At 44.4% G+C, this 20,695-nt stretch overlaps 1 protein-coding gene across 1 annotated transcript; it reads left to right on the forward strand.

Moving 5' to 3' along the window:
• The first annotated feature begins 1,034 nt into the window (after nt 1-1,034).
• On the forward strand, nt 1,035-13,933 carry LOC138794018 (olfactory receptor 6N1-like). Its single transcript, XM_069972784.1, has 4 exons — nt 1,035-1,245; nt 5,206-5,258; nt 5,318-5,650; nt 12,974-13,933. The coding sequence occupies exons 1-4, from the start codon at nt 1,035-1,037 to the stop codon at nt 13,931-13,933; spliced, it is 1,557 nt and encodes a 518-aa protein (XP_069828885.1).
• The last annotated feature ends 6,762 nt before the right edge of the window (nt 13,934-20,695 follow it).

Raw genomic sequence — 20,695 nt, forward strand, 5'->3', positions numbered from 1 at the left:
TTGTTGTGATTTAAAAAGAGAAAATACAGTAGTTTAACAATAAATGGCTTCATCCAACCACTAAATATGAGCGGGAAAAAGGTTTTTGTGTTAACATTCATGTTCTCTTTAAAAAGGACAAGAAAAAAAAATTCTGCCTGGGTATGTAAACTTTTGAGCACAACTTAGGCTGTGTTCACAAATGGCATTTCTGTTGTGTTTTTGCTGCTATTTTTCCATTAATTGTGCAATTCGCAACTAAATTGTGGGAAAACAGAAACAAAAACGCCATGTGTGAACTCGATGTAGCCCATGTAGCTCAATTTTTATCATGATCCTGCTATTGCCATTTTACCAGAATTTGCAAGAGATTCATGGTAAAAACACATGAAAAACACAGAACAAAAAAAAACCTCTGTAGCCGGCTATATCATGAACAACTTATCTGATGTGCCTGGTCATGTCGACCTCTCTGTGGAGGCTAGACAAACAAAGAAAGGCAACAAAAACACATATGGGGAAACATAGGCTAAAAGTCTAAAAGTTCACTTACTTTTACAAAACACTGAGTTCAAGGAGATCAGTGAAAAACTTCCAATGAGGTACTCAATCAAGAGTGTGCCACAGCGCTTGACACGCACAGGAGAACGCCAGGTGCGCTCCTGCTCAAACTGCCCTACCGCGACGTTGAAAAAGACCCTGGTAGGGTCGAAACGTCATCAGTCGCCTAAATCAAGCATTATTTTCTGTTTGCACCATTATTGTATATATACCTGGCCTTGTTCCTATCACGCTGTCAAATAAACTGTTGAACACTTTTGCATAAAAAGAGTGCTACAGATTTCTCCCTATTTGTTGGCACACACTACACAAGACCCAGGACTGCCCTGAGACTCCTACAGAGACTTTGGCTTGAGAAACATCCGGGAGGACCAAAACCAGCCCTCTGCCAGGTCCCACTACCTAAAGTTCAGACTTAGTCAGTACCCCACATGGAAAGGACGCAAGACAGCACATTGCTACCAACTGCTTCACTAGTTACACTCCAAAGCACTATGCACTGTAAGGCTCCTCTTAAGAAAGGACTAGCCAGAGACAACCTCAACCCACACCGTGGACAAGAAGAATTTACAGAGCAGGAAAGTATGCACAATAGAGCCAAAGAGCTTGGAACTGATCCAGACAGAGCAAAGTTGCGGTTGCCTATGAACTCTGTCTCGCAGCGCGGGTGTCTGCAGGGAACCCTGAGCATTACGCTCATCCCAGGTAACAAGGCCTGGGGCTTGTGTCACCCATTAGGAAGGTTCAGCCGAGTCTAGTGGGCATAAGGTGGTGTAAAGACTAAAGTAAAGGTCAATACACGGGCACAGGTGTTCTTCTTCTGATCCTTCTTCTTGTTCTTCTTCTTCTTCGTATTCTACCTCATCCTGCAACATCCCGGCAGAGCACAGTACTACATGGGCATCCTTTTCTCTTCTATTCTAGCAGACTACCCAGTCAGCACGACTATATCCTACACTGCACTTCAACTACAGATCTGGTCGTTCTATTGTCAAATGTTTATTAAACCTTTTTCAAGTGTGTCTCAGAGACTTTATCCAAGGAAACCTCATATTGTCTATTTACAAAACCTCATATTGTCACATTTACAAGTAGTAAACCGACTTAACTATAATCAGAGACTCTGTGATTATTCGTGGAAACTACCACCACAACAAACACCGCAACCTTGGGACATTCTCCCCTTTCTGTGGGTGGCGTGTGCTACTATCCGGGAGGGTCACTATAACACTCTGGACATACGTGACATAACCCCGAGGGACCCAGTAGCAACCCGGCAGGACAATGATCACAGGGGAAAAGGATACAACCGGCCTTGTAAAGTAAAAGCAGGCGTGCCATCACACCTGTGTGCCCACCAGGCACTGGCGTTAGTTGACAACATCCCCAGGTCCAGATGTATCTCGGCCATCCACCATAGAAGTGGCATCACACTTCACCGTCTAGCAAGTGACCAGCCGCTCCTCCGATATAACATCTCACCGGGCGTACACCACATATTTATTGACATATCAGGGTACATGGAAGCAACTTTTCGAACCTTAGGTCTTTGTCAAGCTTGCAGACAGGTAAACAGTGAGGGTATATATGTATAAAAGGTGAAGCCACAACCTATGGGGTGAGGGAGTGAGGAGCGGCAGGGGGTGAGTACCCACAGGATGAAAATGTGCAAAATATGGGTCAAGAGGTCCAGTATTTCATCATTATGGCAAACTGGAAGTAATTGTGTGTGTACACTGATCAAAGCATGGACCTCTTGACCCACATTTTGCACATTTCAATCCAGTGGTTACCCGCCCCCTCCCGCTCCTCACTCCCTCACCCCATAGGTTGTGGCTTCACCATTTGTACATATACCCCCTCACTGTTTGCCTATTTGTATGCTCATCACAGACTTAAGGGTCGAAACATTGCTTCCATGTACCCTGATGTGTGAAGTAACACACTTGGTTTCATCATGGATGCTGTTGGATTTCCTTTTCTATATGTCAGAGGGACATGTCAAAAGTTTAGATTGTTTGAATTCTGTGTTCAGACCCTGACCAGTCAGTAGAATGAGCAGGGAGTGAACCATCCATGCTGCCCTGTGATTAGTGATGAGCGAGCATGCTCATCCGAGCTTGGTACTTGTTCAAATATTAAGGTACTCGATGGCATCTCACGATACTCGAGAAAAGGGTACATCCTGTGATCACGTGGGACCCATACATGTCGATAGCAGCGATTGGTTGGCCAGATCAGATGCCCCTGCCATATAAAAATCTCAGCCGCTGACGCTCAGCTCACATGCATGCTGGAAGAGAATAGGGACAGAGCTGCTGCTTGTCAGGGAGAGCAATAGGGAGGGAATTAGTGTTCCAGTAGGCAGGGATACTATATACAGAACCCAACAGCCCTTTTAAGGGCTTAAATTATTTTTTTTTATTACTCCAGAGTGCTGGCTGGGACTTGCAGTGCAGCTAACATGATTTTAGCCGCACACTGTGGTGATCGGCTACTGGCAGAAAGGGGACAGCTGGTGTTGCATACAGACTCCAAAGAAGTCCTCAGTACTACTATACTTTTTTTGTAGCTGCTGCTGCTGCCGTTGTGCATTGTATTGCTGTGATTTGTAGTACAGCTGCATAGAACCTCACTGCTCATTGTCCTGTGTAACAGGTGGCATAGAACATATACCAGCACTTACACACAGACTATACGACAACCTCCAAAAACTAGTCTGACCAGTATATTTTCTTATTTCTTCATTTCTGACCACAGTCACATCCAAGCTCACTGCTAATTGCCCTGTGTAAGAGGGTGGCATACTATATACCTGCAGTTACCAACAGATTGTATTATACGACAGCCTCCAAAAAACTAGTGTGACCAGCAGCATATTTTCTAATTTATTAGTGCAGCCATATCCAAGCTCACTGCTATTTGCCCTGTGTAAGACAGTGGCATACACTATATACCTGCACTTACACCCAGACTCTATACGACTACCTCCAAAAGTAGTCTGAGTAATATATTTTCTTGACTAGCTGTGATCTGTAGTGCAGCTATCTCAGTCTCAGTGCAGTGTCCATAAAATGGTGAACCCCAGGGGTAAGGGTCAAGGACGAGGGCGTGGGGTTCCAATCGATGCAGTGGGCAAGGCCATGGTTCACAGCAGCACCAGTTGAGAAGGAAGCAGTGGCACACCGCAGACATTCACTCCCTAGCCTCTTCTCGCAATTTATGGGGTCTCCGGATACACAGTTATTGAAACTGCAGCAGTGTGAACAGGTGATCACGTGGATAGCGGATAATGTGTCCAGTAACGTATCCACCAGCCAGTCTTCCACGCAGTCCACCCACGCTACCCAAGGGAGTGGAACCATTGCTCCAGCAGCTCAGCCTCCTTCCCCACAGCCTGGACCCTACAGGGAAAGAAGGGATTCAGATCCACCACCACCACCACCATGCTCCCAGGAACTCTTTTCTGGACCCTTCCCTGAGTCTGAGCAACCGGAGCAGTCGATCTGTCCTGATGCCCAAACTATGCAGGTCACGCAGTCAGTGGGTGATGAGAGTGGGGACTTGCAAGCGGGGTTTGAAGAGGTGACTGATGATGACGATGAGACCCGGTTGTCAGACAGTGAGGTTGTTGTCATGGATGTAACTCAAAGTGAGGAGCAGAGTGAGGAGCTGGTGGATGAGGACGAGGTGACTGACCCGAGCTGGGTGGATAAGCCTAGTGAAGACAGTGCATGGGTAGCAAGTAGTAAAGAAAGCTGCGGGCACTCACCGATTTGATGCAATGCTTCTTTATTTCATAGCAGATAAAATGGATACATGTATCTTACGGGACAGCAGACACCACAATCCTACACAGACAACGTACTCATGACGGCCATTTTGCGCGCTTCCTGAAATGATGCACCTCTCGCAGGTCACAGGTAAATACCTGTGGTGACGTGCACAGAGTGGGCGTTGTAAAAATCGGGTTACTTAACCCCTATATATATAAAAACAACATGGAATAATTGTTAGTTTCTTTCGATGGCTGTGACTACATATGTTGATACATTAATTTACAAACATACCTAATTCTATTCTATCGCTTAGACCGCTGTTCCCTTGCGCTCCTGTTGCCATTATTAGGCGCGCTTCTGCTTTCAGCAGTTCTGTATTTGCATCATTCCCTGCTTTATTATGTATCCTAATACAGAACTGCTGAAAGCAAAAGCGCGCCTAATAATGGCAACAGGAGCGCAAGTGAACAGCGGTCCAAACGATAGAATAGAATTAGGTATGTTTGTACATTAAAGGGGTTATCCAGCGCTACAAAAACATGCCCACTTTTCCCCCTACTGTTGTCTCCAGTTCAGGTGCAGTTTGCAATTAAGCTCCATTTACTTCAATGGAATTTCAAAACCCCACCCAAACTGGAGACAAGAGTAGGGGGAAAGTGGCCATGTTTTGTATGTATGTAGTCACAGCTATCGAAAGAAACTAACAATTATTCCATGTTGTTTTTAAAGTAACCCGATTTTTACAACGCCCACTCTGTGCACGTCACCACAGGTATTTACCTGTGACCTGCGAGAGGGGCGTTATCTGAGGAAGCGCGCATGCGTGCGAAAAGGCCATCATGAGTACGTTGTCTGTGTAGGATTGTGGTGTCTGCTGTCCCGTAAGACACATGTATCCATTTTATCTGCTATGAAATAAAGAAGCATCGCATCAAATCGGTGAGTGCCCGCAGCTTTCTTTACTACTTGCTACCTATGCATTGTATCTCTAATATGAGGTGCACCCCGACGTGATCTACATGCAAGTCCAGAGTGAATCCAATGTCCGTTCTGGTGTTGATGGAAGTACTGCCGTTGATCCTCTCCAGACATTGTGCCTAGTGAAGAGTGCTTCTGAGGGGGAGGCAAGTTCAGTCACGGTGCAGAACAATCTTTGGCTCGCGCCGCGGAACCTCAAACCAGGCATGGTTGTGTGTGATAACGGGCGGAACCTGGTGGTGGCTCTGCAACTCGGCAGCCTCACACATGTGCCATGCCTAGTCCACATGTTCAACCTGGTGGTGCAGCAGCTCCTTAAGACCTACCCCAATTTGGGTGACTTGCTCACCAAGGTGCGGTGCATTAGTGCGCATTTCTGCAAGTCAACCACAGATGCTGCCAAGGCGCTTGCAACTGCCAGCTCATCGACTGCTGTGCGATGTGCCCACGCGGTGGAATTCCACCTTCCAGATGGTAGCCAGGGTTTACCAGCAACGCAGGGCCATTGTGGAATGCCAGATGTCAACCTCGGCAAGAAGCGGTAGTCAGGTCAGTCAGCTTCCTCAAATCTACAATGAGGAGTGGACATGGATGTCTGCTATCTGCCAGGTACTGGGCCCCTTTGAGGAGTCAACACAGATGGTCAGCGGCGACGCCGCCATCATCAGCCTCACCATCCCGCTGCTGTGTCTGCTTCAAACCTCCCTGCTCAGCCTGCAGTCTGAGACTTTGCCTTCATCTCAGGAGACGGGGGAAGAACATCCGCCGTTAGATAGCCAGCCCACCCTCACGTCTGTGTCTCAGCACAAAGTAGGGGAGGAGAAAGAGGCGGAATTCCCGATTACTTTGCTACATACAACTATTGAGTTGCAAAGCCTGATACGCGGCCTGAACTGGCGTTTTACGCCTTGGAGGTGCTGGCCTGCCCTGCCGCTAGCGTGTTGTCAGAGCGGGTTTTCAGTGCAGCTGGTGGCATCATCACGTTTATAAAAATGAACAGAGCCTGGATTTCACCTGAATTCAACTGTCCACCCAGGAAAAAGGGCTAAACATGAGGATTATTCGTATATCCTTTCCTCCTCCTCCTCTTTCAATTCTTAGCCAACAGCCAATTCTTGTTCCGCCATGCTGTCTAGCATAATTTTTGGGAGGCTCACATGATAGCGCTTCTACCTGGGTCACTGTCCTCACCGCCATGCTGTGTCTGGCATAATTTTTGGGAGGCTCACTTGCTACCTCACTTTTAATGGTTCTCTGTGTCCTCACTGCCATGCTGTGTCTAGCATAATTTTTGGAAGGCTCAACTGCTACCACTTCTACCTGGGTCACTCTGTCATCACCTCCATGCTGTGCCTTGCATAATTTTTGGGAGGCTCACATGATACCGCTTCTACCTGGGTCACTGTCCTCACCGCCATGCTGTGTCTGGCATAATTTTTGGGAGGCTCACTTGCTACTTCACTTTTAATGGTTCTCTGTGTCCTCACTGCCATGCTGTGTCTGACATAATTTTTGGAAGGCTCACCTGCTACCGATTCTACCTGGGTCACTCTGTCATCACCGCCATGCTGTGCCTTGCATAGTTTTTGGGAGGCTCACCTGCTACTGCTTCTACCTGGTTTACTCTGTCCTCACCGCCATGCTGTGTCTGGCATAATTTTTGGGAGGCTCACTTGCTACCTCACTTTTAATGGTTCTCTGTGTCCTCACTGCCATGCTGTGTTTGGCATAGTTTTTGGGAGACTCACCTGCTACCGCTTCTACCTGGTTAACCCTGTCCTCACTGCCATGCTGTGTCTGGCATAATTTTTAGGAGGCTCACTTGCTTCCTCTCTTTTAATGGTTCTCTGTGTCCTCACTGCCATGCTGTTTTTCACGTAATTTTTGGAAAGCTCACCTGCTACCGCTTTCACCTGGGTCACTCTGTCATCACCGCTATGATGTGTCTGGCATAATTTTTGGGAGGCTGTCTTGCCACCTCCCTTTTAATGGTTCTCTGTGTCCTCACTGCCATGCTGTGTTTGGTATAGTTTTTGGGAGGCTCACCTGCTACCGCTTCTACTTGGGCCACTCTGTCCTCACCGCCATGCTGTGTCTGGCATAATATTTGGGAGGCTCACTACTTGGTACCTCACTTTTAATGGTTCCCTGTGTTCTCACCGCCATGCTGTGTCAGGCTAAATTTTTGGGTGGTTCATGTGCTAACTCTGTTTTAATGGTTCCCTGTGTCCTCACTGCCATGCTGTGTCAGGCTAAATTTTGGGGTGGTTCATATACTACCTCTGTTTTAATCCTTCACTGTGTGATCACTGCCATACTGTTGCCTATAATTTGTCATAATGGTGCGATTAGGCAGCCTCAGATTCATCTATGCATGCTGCCCCTGCTGTTTCCTGTTTATTTCCGTGGTGTTTCCATCGTTTTCTGAGGTTGACAGGTTTTCACACAACCTTCCCTGTGCCGAGCTTGGGTCCCCTGCAAAAATGCTTGTTTCCCATTGACTTCAATGGGGTTCATTACTCGAAACAAGCACCCGAGCATTTTAGTACTCGCTCATCACTACCTGTGATCCTATTCCTTACTCTATGTGAGTAGATATGCCCCATACACTTGCATTATGCGGCCATCTCCATACATAACATAGAGCCGATTCAGCTGAGCGCAACTTCTCCCGGCTTGTTGTTCCAATCAATCAGTCTGAACACTCAGACCCCAACTGATCAAAAGTTTTTACATGTTTTTCTAACTTGTCAGGGATGTCAACATAATGAACATTAAATAAAAAAATATATATGGGCGATACATTCCTTTTAACCCCTAGACGACCCTGGACGTAGGGTTACGTCATGGAAGTCTGTCCCCAGACGACCCATGACGTAACTCTACGTCCTGGGTGTTTCCTGAGTGGAGCGCGCTTCATAGGAGGTGGGGGCCGGCTGCAGTGAGCAGCCGGGACCTCACCGGTAATGACACGCTGCAGCGATTGCGCTGCCGCGTGTTATTAACCCCTTAAACGCCGCGATCACGGCGCGACCGCGGCGTTTAAGTGTAAGTGACAGGGGGAGTCCCCTGTCACTTACCGATCGGGACCCCCGCAGTTTGACTGCAGGGGTCCCGATCGTTGAAACCGACCGCCGGAGGTCTCTCAGCTGCCTCCGTGCGGTCCGATCGGCGATCTGCTGCACTAAGCCTGCACAGGCAGGCTCAATGAGCAGAGCGCCGATAACACTGATCAGTGCTATGCCTATGGCATAGCAATGGTCAGTGTAGAAATCAAAGTATTAAATGTAAAAGTCCCTCAAAGGGACTTCAAATGTGTAAAAAAAAAAAAAGTTCAAAACACTATTACACTACCCCAAAACCCCTCCCCCAATAAAAGTTTAAAGTGTCACTGTCGTGAATTTTTTTTTTTGCAGAAATCAATAGTCCAGGCGATTTTAAGAAACTTTGTAATTGGGTTTATTATCCGAAAAATGCATTTTTATCATCAAAAAGCAGTTTGAAGCTCTCCCCCCTGTCTTCATTGTTCTCCTATGGAGAGAGCTAAAGAAAAGACCAAAACAGGACAACAAAGAGTTAATCTACAAATCCCTCACCCGTTATCTCCTGTGACCATCACCAGTGACCTGTGTGAGCTCGGATTACAGCTGTCACCCAGCTCCGTGCCTGTAATCCTCTGTTATCTGCTTTCTGCTGCCGGCTAACTCCCTCCTTCCTCCTCCCCCCTCCCCTCTCCCTAGAGCAGACAGGGGACGTCTCCTGCAACAAGTCACAATTTTCAGATTTTTCAGAGTGGATGAAAAAGAGGAAGGAGGGGGGGACCTGGGAAAAGGCTTTTTACATGCAGATAATGGCAGATTTGGCTAATAAACCCAATTACAAAGTTTCTTAAAATCGCCTGGACTATTGGTTTCTGGAAAAAAAAAAAAATACGACAGTGACTCTTTAAATCACCCCCTATCCTATTATATAAATAAAACATATAAAAAAATAAATAAATAGATAAACATATAATATACCGTAGCGTGCGTAATTGTCCGATCTATTAAAATATAACAAGCGTCATTGTGATCGGTGAACGGCGTACACGAAAAGAGGGAAAAAGTGCGCAAATTACCGATTTTATGTTACATTATATATTTTAAAAAATCAATAAAAAGTGATCAAAACGTCCGATCTTCACAAATATGGTATTACTAAAAACTAGAGATCATGGCGGAAAAAATTACACCCCATACAGCCCCGTAGGTGAAAAAATAAAACTGTTATAAGCGTCACAATAGGCCCATTTTATTAATATTTAATTGCCAAAAAAAAGGATTTCATAAAAAAAATATATATAATATTAGAGAATCTGTGTAACCTGCATGGTTGTGTTCGGACTGACCTATAGAATAATACTATCATGTCGCTGTTACCATATAGTGCATTACGTAGACACAGGAACCCCCCAAACGTTACCATATTGCATTCTTTTTTACGATTTCAGCTATTTATATCTTCATAAATAATATATTTGGAATTCCATCATACATGTTATGGTAGAATGAAAGACGCCATTACAAAGTACAACTATTCCTGTAACAAACAAGCACTTACATGGCTTGTAGATAGAAAACTGAGAGTGCTAGAGCTCTTAGAAAGGGGGGGGGGGGGTGGGGGGGGGACGAAAACACTAAGATCAAAATTTGCGTGGTCCACTGGGTCATTTTGGGCCTGGTCCTCAAAGGGTTAAAGGAGAATTCCAATAATTTATAAAATCCGGCAGCCAGCAGGGGGGAAATTCATTGCAAGTACTTACTTACCTCTCCCAGTGCCTGCAGTGAATGTTGGAAGGCATTTCCCCCCAAGTTGTGATGAAGTGGAAAAGGCCTGTCCTGACTGTTGACTGGCCGCTCAGCCAATCAATGACTGCCAGTCCAGTCCATCAGGTCGTGACATGTCAGCACCGGAGATCCCGGTGGGTGTCTCAAGGCCGGTCCCACCACTCACCATGGGCACGAGGAGAGTTACGTTCGTACTTGTAATCAATTTCCCCCCGACCCCTGCCGGCTGCCAGATTTTATAATCCGTCAGACTTTTACCTTAACACTATGAGGGGAAGCAAGAGATTAAGAGCCCCAAATGGGTGAAAACAATAATCATTTGTATTATGATAACTTTATAGGAGATTCCAGCGGGCCCATTATAATCACTTCCAGTTATTATAAGTTATTTTAGGAACAGTTACCAATTCTCGATTAACCCCTGAGGAAGAAACATATGAGACGTCCAGTTATTATTACCGCAAACAACAACAACAAGGTGAGCGCCATTAGAGGAGACGCAGATGGTACAAAGTATAAGTATAAGTGTAATAGTTCCTGAGAGGTTTATAACCATAATTAATATCCCTCCAATTTATTACAAGAGGGTATAAATAGGGATGTAAGAAGCCGCGACAAAGCTTCTCCGTAGGGCGAGAAGAAGAATATCTCAACAACGAAAAACAGAATTCTCCAGATACAGAAACAATCCAATAGTTACCTCATTATTACTGGAGAATTTCTGCTATGGGAATCAATGTATACAAGGTAAGTGTCACTTATGATGAATGTAATTACATGGGGGGAGCAGATTCATAGTCTGTTGGTGGGGTCACTGTGTACATTCATTACATTACTGATCCTGAATTACATCCTGTATTATATTCCAGAGCTGCACTCACTATTCTGCTGGTGGGGTCACTGTGTACATACATTACATTACTGATCCTGAATTACATCCTGTTTTATACTCCAGAGCTGCACTCACTATTCTGCTGGTGGGGTCACTGTGTACATACATTACATTACTGATCCTGTACTGATCCTGAGTTACCTCCTGTATTATACTCCAGAGCTGCACTCCCTAGAGATGAGTTAATAGTGAAATATTCGATGATTCGAAATTCAATTAGAATACCTCCCGATATTCGAACAAATATTGAATCCCATTATAGTCTATAGGAGAAAAATACTTGGGACCCGGAAATCAATATTCGACCTCTAGGAGGTCACCAAGTGCACGATGACACCACTATATGGGACAGCAGGGGAAGCATGCCTGACTGCATCTAACACTAGTGATGAGCAAACATCCCAATTTTCCCAAAGATTCACAAACAAATTGTGAACGTAAAATAGAAGCATACGTTTCGGTCTAGCAGTACGCACTTGCGTATGTATCAGGTCAGGGGCAGTGTAAAATACCTAATAACGAAAATTAACAATAACTACAAATCAGTAGTAGCAAGATAACAGGTATTATCCCGCACTCGCAGTATAGAGCCGTATACCGGATATATCATTGTTTTTTAAAATAATAAAATTAAAGGGCCATTCAACTGCTTTACAGGACACAGACTGCGCAAATCAGTAGTAGCAATATAACAGCTATTATCCCACACTCACAGTATACATCAGTAGATGTCTGAACACACTGCCTGTCTCACAACAGCTTCTAAATCTCTGGGTTTTATACTTTTAGCCCTAGCAAGGGCTTTTGAGGGTCGCTACTTATCTAACTTCCCCTAAAAGCTTTCTCTCCCTGGTATACAGTCTGTCCCTCTCTAGCTCCAACCAGCAAGTGACACGAATGTGAAATCCACTATTCTAATACTCAGGAGGTTACGTAGTTTAGCCAGCCAAGCACAGTTAGTTTTTTTTTTAAGTCCTGCCTATTCCTAGTGCCTGTCCCTCCCCCTGCATGTTTATTGGCTGGAAAAAAAGAGCCAGGGGAGGTAGGAGGACGAATCAAATTTTTACTGAGTTGGCGTTCCAATATTTAAACGCATTCGAATAGTATTCGCTCATCACTAGCACTCACTATTCTGCTGGTAGTGTCACTGTGTATATACAATACATTACTTATCCTGTACTGATCCTTATTGTAATCAACTCCCAATATGAGGGGCAGTCTATGCCAATGGTTCGTCTTGTAGACAGATCTTCAAGTGTCTGTGTGGAACATGAGAACAACAATGGGCAGATAAATCCAATGGAAAATTAGTCAGATAAATTCTGAAATGATACTAAGTGATGATCACTGTGTGAGAAAGTTCTGGTGATCACTTCATCAGTTCACATTCACACAGCATCAAATAGAAAGGAGGACACTGTATACACAGGGAATGTTCCAAGTCCTTAATGACATCTTTCTTGCCTTTGACTGTAGTGCCACCTCTCCATGCAATGCCACTAGATGGGCAGTCAGGTAGACACACTGCATATCTAGAGCATGAGTGCCACCCAGGCTGACTAGCAGATGGCTTATCAGGTAGATAGATATTCTTTATGGACCATAAAGGCCACCGTGGGCAGATAAGCAGTTAGGCACAAAGACACAAGGGCCAGCATGGGCTGGATAACATATGCCTGGTTAGCCTTACATTGAGTAACCTCACCAGATATATTCATGTACCAAACTAAGAACCTTATTCCACCCAAACATTCAATAAACATCTTCTTTGTGTAGTACCTCAGAATTAAAAATGTAAGAAAATAACTTATGATCTTGTTACATCACCCATCGGGACAGATTCAAGTGGAATTATGGTCCTGGCAACTAAGGACCTCTTAAGCTGCCACCACTCCTTCTTCACCTACCGCTATCCATTAGGGTCTCTCAATTTTTTCTATTTGATTCTCCCTTACCAGGTGGATGAGGATTCCCGTCAAGCAGTAGTTTCTTCCAATCTGACCATTACTCGTGTAACTGAATTCATCATCTTTGGCTTCCCGAGTCTTCAGCAGTACCAGCTTCTGCTCTTCTGTGTGTTCCTCCTCATATACCTGTTCACCATCACTGGGAATGGAAGCATCTTCCTCTTGGTGGTACTTGACCGCCGGCTGCATACTCCTATGTATGTATTTGTCAGTAATTTGTCTTTACTTGATCTGAGCTACGCAACGGTAACCATCCCCAAGATGTTGGCCAAGTTCTCCATGAACCTTGACACCATTTCTTATAAGGCCTGCTTAGCTCAGATGTATATTTTTGAGTCTTTAACAGCAACAGAATGTTTACTACTGACGGCAATGGCTTATGACAGATATGTTGCCATATGTTCTCCTCTACATTACCCGACTATCATGACTAAGAGACGATATCTACTGTTGATAGCTATGGTATGGGTCGGTGGTTTTGCTATTGCAGCCACAACCTCAATTTTAGCCTTGAATATACTATTTTGTGGCCCTAATATCATCCATCATTATTACTGTGACCATCCACCATTGCTGCAGTTGGCTTGTTCCGACACCTCCTTAAACATAGTGGTCGGCTCCGCCATCGGGGCTGTAACTCTTCTAATGTCATTTACTCTAATAGTCATTTCTTACATTAAAATCATATTAACCATCCTCAAAATTAATTCCAAAGAAGGACGTATGAAGACGTTCTCCACATGCGGCTCACACTTTGCTGTGGTCAGTATCTTCTACTTGCCACTTACCATCATATATATCCGACCTTCGGCTTCCTCAGATGTGGACTCTCTGGTGGCCCTGCTCTACACAGTATTAACACCTGTGATGAATCCGATTATATACAGCCTCAGGAACAAGGACATTATAGAGGCTTTCAAGAAGAAAATCCACTTTATTATCAAAGAATAGCAAAGATATATTAAATTCTGTGTCAATTATTAATAAATATATTATATTTTATCTAAGTAGCCAATGAATCCACTCCTATTACTCTGATGGTCTATACATAATATCCATTAATCTGGAAATCCTGATCATCCAGCATTGGTTTTTATCTAGAATGGACATAGTAGCAGACAAACACCTTACACACATGGCCAGTCTATGAATTATTACAGTTATGAGATGTACAGATCTGTAACAGGGCGCCCAAAAAGTCTATATGCCAAAATAAACTTCCAATTCTATACATATAAATCCAATATATCCTCTCAAGTTATTGTTTCCACGGGAATGTTAGAGGGAAACTAACAGCAGGTTGGTATATAAGAACCTGCTGGTATGTACCTGTAAACCTTCGATGTTGATTCCAAATATGACCATTGCCTGGGGATCCATTAGGCCAGTTTGTATAATTTATAAAAATCCAAATATCTCATTTAGGCCCATCGATGCACGGGGGTGTTACATACAGGGGAGCTTCATAGAAAAAAAGATTGTACTGGTGCTGTGTACACTGTGTGACCAAGTCCCTCACCAAGTCGCTCGCTTGGTATAACATCCAATTATTTAAGCAATAGGACGTAACACATTGATACTTGCTTTTTATGTAAATCTTGCAAAGTTCCAAAAATACAAGGCAAAAAATATTCAGAACAAATAAAAAGAAGGAAAGTCACCACAGTGTACTGGACAGATGCAAGCTGGTATTCACACCATCACACGGTGCTCTGCAGATCTCTGTCCACCAAGGCTATCTACAGGGGAGCTATCTACAGAGAGATTGCCTATGGGAGGGTAGGGGTATTTCTTACTGGGGGATTACTTACATAGCGGATACAGTTGACAAGGAGGACTAACTACATGTGGGATACTGCCTGCTTAGGGGCTAACAACTGCATCGGGGTCTACCTATCTGAATGTACAAAGGAAACCTTAACATTATATGGGGGAACAGAAAGACCTAATTACAATATGGGGGCACAGAGAGACCTAACTATCATGCGGAGACACAGAGGGATCTAACTACTTTTTAGGGACACAGTGTGGTCTAAATTTTATATGGATGCACAGAGGGGGCTATACTATCCAGGTGTACAGAGAAGACCTGTACGATATGGGGGCATAGAGGGGACACTGTTACTGTTTGAAGCAATACATATAGGGAGTTTGTATAGTTATGAGGATGATACTTAAGCAAGGAACCTAAAATGTTCCTAAGGCTGTACTGTATATAACCACATTCATTATAGAAGTTAATACTATGTAGAGCAGGGCAACCAGAGGAGTAGTCCACATTTGAGGAATAGGAAGCCTTTGGCCTAACATACATTAAAATAAGTGGCAAATAGAAGATACTGATCACGTGCATGTGGAGAACGTCTTCATAGTCCTACTTTAGAATTCATTTTGATTATGGTTGAGATAATTTTATTATAATAAACAACCACTAGTGTCAATGATATTAGAAGAACTGATGCACCAATTTTCGAGCTGACAACTACATTAATGGAGGTGCCAGCGCAGGCCAATTTCAACAATGGGGGATAGTCATAGTAGTAACGAGAGATAACATTAGGGCCACAAAATGGTAACTTCAAGGCTTAGATTAAGAGTGTGGTTGTAAAAATGAAACCGCCGGTCCATGACATAACTATTAACAGTAGATATTGTCTCTTAAGGTCCTATTACACAAATCGATTATCAGACGTATTTGGCCGATACCGACCCTTAAGGCCTATAATCATTTTGTGTAATAGAAGACAACAATCAGCAAGTGATCAGCCTGTTAACAATCTGTTGTCGTCATATCAGTGATATGCTCTCTGTAGGTGCTGATAGTCTTAAAGGGCTATTCCAAGAAAAACTAACTTCTTCCCTATCCACACGATAGGGGACAAGTAAGAGATTGCATGGGGTCCGACCTCCGTACCCCCCTGCGATTTCCATATTGGCCTCTGGTTCCTTTTTTTAATAGAACTGCGGGTATAGCACAACTTTCACCAAAGGCCTAGAAAGAGAATGGTGGATGCCAGGGAGCCCTTGAGCAGAAGATTATCCAACTCTGGACCTGAACAAGGTTGTAGAAACTTGATACTATCCTTGCACCGTGGACTGGTGGTACTGTATTGTCTTGCTTGAAAATACTCAAGTCAACTTGGATACAGAAGCTCTCAGAGGCATGGTCCCTCTGCTTAGGACTGGTCTGCCTCACAGCCACTTGGGGCAGGTTCAGCAGCCTTGGAGGCAAAAGCTTCTCTTTTGGCTTGACCTTTACATAAAGAAGCTTTACTAGCAGGAAGAGCTCAAAGGCAAGGTCAGAAGGCTGAATACTTTGATTCTCAAGCTGTCAGTAGTACTAATACTGTATACTAAGTACTTTAACTGAAAAAAGACCACTTCTTTAACTTCCATTTCAACTTTAACAAGAAAGGAGAAGGGATATAAGAGCTTCTCTGACCCACCTGATTCCTGGGTAGGCCTCCGGCACTGAACTAGTGGCTGTCACATTGTGGCATCATTCAGATCTACATCTTGCATTAGGAAATGGCAGCTCGACTGCAAGATAGAGTAGAACTTTAGTCAATGCACCTGTGGTTAGGTACAGGTATAGATGTTGTTAGGTCACCTCAGCCAAGGATGACATTGTTGTGACGCCAGTGCTTGTCCAGCACACAGGTGTGATGTTGGTGCCTGCTTTGTTTATGTGGCTGGCTATGTTCCCCAATGGTCGGTAACCTGCCAGTTGTAGTGGGTCCCTTGGGCTCTTGTCACATTAGTCCTGAGTGGCAACTGACCCACCAAGACTATCGGTACCGCCACCCACAGTCCAGGGAAAAATAACGAGCATACATTACCTGCTCAGCGACGCGGCTGCATGTCAGGCTCCCGGCTCCAGTCCTGCTCCGGTCCCGCTCAGCCAATCAGGGAATGTATGCTCTCGGTGACGGGTTGGGGGGCTGTAGGCGGCAGGGGGTTAACGCATATACTCACAGCAGGATGTCAATCCCCCCGCAAGTATGTGCTCTATAGGGATGAATGGGACTGGATCTGCAGCGGATCTCGCTGTGAATCCACAGCATGAAATCCGCTGTGGATCCGGTAGGTGTGAAGGCTCCCTTACTGTAGAATTCTTCAATTCGTACAATACACTTTCACCAATAGAAGAAGCTTTGACACAGACTTTTGCGCTTGAGTAGATGCTTAGAGAAGTAGAGTAGAAGAGAAGTAGTTGTAGCGGTGCTTGGAGAGTTGAGCAGAGGAGAAGAGTTTGTCAAATGTGCGCCGACCCAGTGTAGCAATGTACTGTGCCAGGACTTTGAAGAAATACTTTAGAGTAAAATAGTTGTACCTGTACCTGTGTTTAGACTATGTCTTACCACCTTCTGCCCTACAGTGTCGAGTTACCCATCCTAATAAGGTGATAAAAGCCCCCATCATGGTTATCTGGGTGTAGCTAAGCTTCTGGGACTTCCCAGTTACCTGCGTTGTAAGATACGTAGACCTCTTTCGGTAGCTTCGTAATATCCAGGCTTGTTGCTCATGTGTTTCAGGATACTGCTGCTAGGCTAGGGACAGGGAAACACAAGGACAGGTGAGCCCTAAAGCTGGCACCCGCCCCGCTGCCCCTACCTATTTGCTTCAGATGCTCTAATATAGCAAACGGACAACTGGGCGGCAGTCCCTGATCTCACTAAAGTGAAAGCACAAAACGAAACAAGACAATACACAACACAATGAAGGGAAGTCAGAAATCCGGGTCAAAACCAGCCGAGCAGCAAAGTACAAAATCGTGTCCAAAGGGGTAGTCAAATTGTCAATAGCAAAAGTCAGGTTACCAGAAAATGAATACAGGGAAATGCTAGATCAAGTAACACTAGGGTGAGCTAGGCACTTTCACAGGCAAGAAACATGAGGCAAGTGTAGACACTTATAGGACTAGAAGTCCCAGCCCAGCCCAGATACTGACAGCTAACTGGGAGAGTCAGATGTCAGTCACAATCACTCTGATCACAAACACCTAGTGCTGATCTGCTGGGTGAGTGCAACACTGGACACAGGAATAGCAGAGCAGAGTAAAAACATGAAAAGCAGTCTGACTGCTATGGACGCTGAGCTGAGCCCATGACTCGAGTCCTAACAACTGCCCTGCACATTTTAGACTGGTTCATGGTATGGGTTAGGGTGTTCCTGGACTCTTCTCCTTTTTAGTATTTAGCACTGCATAGTTGATATAGTGGTAGTTATAGGAAACTAACTGAATCTGCTCACTTCAGTGGCTAGCCTCAACTAACTCTTGCCCCAGCCAAGGGTCCTGGCATAAGCCAGGCACTGGCTTGGCTACAGCAGGGATATTTGCTCTGCGTGTCTTTCTCCCATGAAAACCTTACTAGAACTGAACTACACTTCCTCCATCAGTGTCTCCTCCTACAAGGGCCTAAAGGAAACTTCCCTGTAAGTGGTGAAGATGAGTGTATGTGCGTAAGAAAGAAGAAAAGAGATTGGATTGTGAGCCAACTGATGTGCTTGTCCTTCAAAGTCCTTCAAGTCCTTCAAAGTAAATGAAATCCAGAAGGTGGCAGTCGGATTTCTCCAGTGGCTCCATAGAGAGTGAATGGAGTAGCAGGTCATCCACCGACCCATGGCTCCATTCAAAACAAAGGATTCAAGATGCCATTCTAGAGATCCCTGGGAGGCTCAGAGGTCAAAACCCCTGCAATCTTATACTTGTAAAAATTAAACATAATCCCTTTAAGAACTTTTGAACTGCCATTCTGACAACTCCTTGAGTCCTGGTGTCTTGGCTTCTTCTCCACCAACATCATAGGCACCATGAAAATATAATCAGCCAGGTCAGGGTTGTGACAAGGTTGTACCCTGAGGGTATCACTAACAAATTCTTTTTGACCCCATCTTTATATAGAGAGTATACCAGATGATGTTTTAAAGCAGATAGAAGACCATCTTCTGGCAGGGATAATACTTTGTAAGTCTTCTCTTGCTGGTAAATTAGAGGAAGTAAAGGTCAATCTGAGCTCTCTCTGCCTTCATACACAAGCATTGAGATGGGATGTGTTACATCTAGGAACGCATCTTCAAAAATTTTTTATATATATATATATATATATTTATTTATTTATTTATTTTAGAACATTGCTTTGGTTTAAGAGCTCCTGTACTGGGTGGGAGGGGGAGTGAGGGAGGGGCATGGTCTGCATAGCGGGGTCTACAGTACTGTAGACCCCGCTGATTCTAACCCAGGAAGTCTCCCTTACCTTCCAAATCATGGCAGATCCACTTCAGGCTGGGGCTTGCATCAGGGGACAGGACTGTGGAGGTAATCTCTTCATAGCTGTAACCCCTCTCTCCCTGGTCAGAGAGTGCTGCTATATTGTGCCCACATATGTCCTCCTTATTCCTTCATACTCCCTACAGGCTCTGTCAGTCCTTGTGTTTCCCATTCTCTCCATTCCTGCTATAATGTGCACTAAAACTCAGCTATACACACTGCTGCTATATTGTGCCTGCACTCACATTCAGCTATATACACTGCTGCTATATTGTGCCTGCACTCACACTCAGCTTTACACACTGCTGCTATAATGTGCCTGCACTCACACTCAGCTATACACACTGCTGCTATAAACTGCCTGCCCTCACACTCAGCCATACACACTGCTGCTATAATGTGCCTGCACTCCCACTGAGCTATGCACATTGCTGCTATAATGTGCCTGCACTCACACTAAGCTATACTTGCTGCTGCTATAATGTGCCTGCACTCACACTCAGCTATACACATTGCTGCTATAATGTGCCTGCACTCACACTCCACTCAGCTATACACACTGCTGCTATAATGTGCCTGCACTTACACTCAGCTGAGAGAACTGAGAGTGACAAAACTATTTGAACATTGAGGCCGGGTTCACATTATGTATTTGACACCAGCAGTTCTGTAAAACAGCTGTGTCACAGAATGGCCGGTGTTAGTGAAGTTCATCTGGTACGGCAGAACTTAATTTCTTTTTAACTAGGTTGTGGGTGCAATCTGCAACAACGCATGTTATTAATTGAATAAATATGTTGTGTGAACTTAGCCTTAAGCTGTGTTCACACATTGCAGTTTATTAACCAAAAATGGGTCTTTTTTCCAGTACATTACTGTAAGTCTCACATCGGGGCAGAGAGAGAGGGAATTAGAGTGGCTGCAGAAACCCGGGCTACAGCCATTTTGCGGGAGTTCCTGCATTTTCTGGCCAGAGGTGAAATAACTGGGAAGCTGGGAAGGAAAGCTGAAGACTACAATAGGTTAGAATTGACTTTATTTTGTTTCATTTTTACTTAATATTTTTTTTAGACTGAACTATATAGAAAAGATTTTTTTTTATATAAATAAAATGGTGACTGAGGAGGTTGGGGTGTTATTAGACTGTTGGTTACTTATGGCTGAATAGTGAAAGCTATCTGATAGACGACTTTTACCGGATAACACTAAGCACTGTTGTAATGGATGTCTTCTCTGAGACGACTTTAACTAATCAGACACAAAAAAACACACGTTTTTAAAAATATATATATTGATACGACCTCCCAGAGAGCTTACTCACAGTTTTATTAAATGAAAAAAAAAAAATAGTGAAGAAAAAGTTATTAAATAAAGGGGGAGTTACACTGTGGGAGTCACCAGTAGAAAAGGGTCTGGGTGTAGATAATGGACTACAGAACAGC

The sequence above is a fragment of the Dendropsophus ebraccatus genome, chromosome 5, assembly GCF_027789765.1.
Source record: "Dendropsophus ebraccatus isolate aDenEbr1 chromosome 5, aDenEbr1.pat, whole genome shotgun sequence".
Taxonomy (NCBI): domain Eukaryota; kingdom Metazoa; phylum Chordata; class Amphibia; order Anura; family Hylidae; genus Dendropsophus; species Dendropsophus ebraccatus.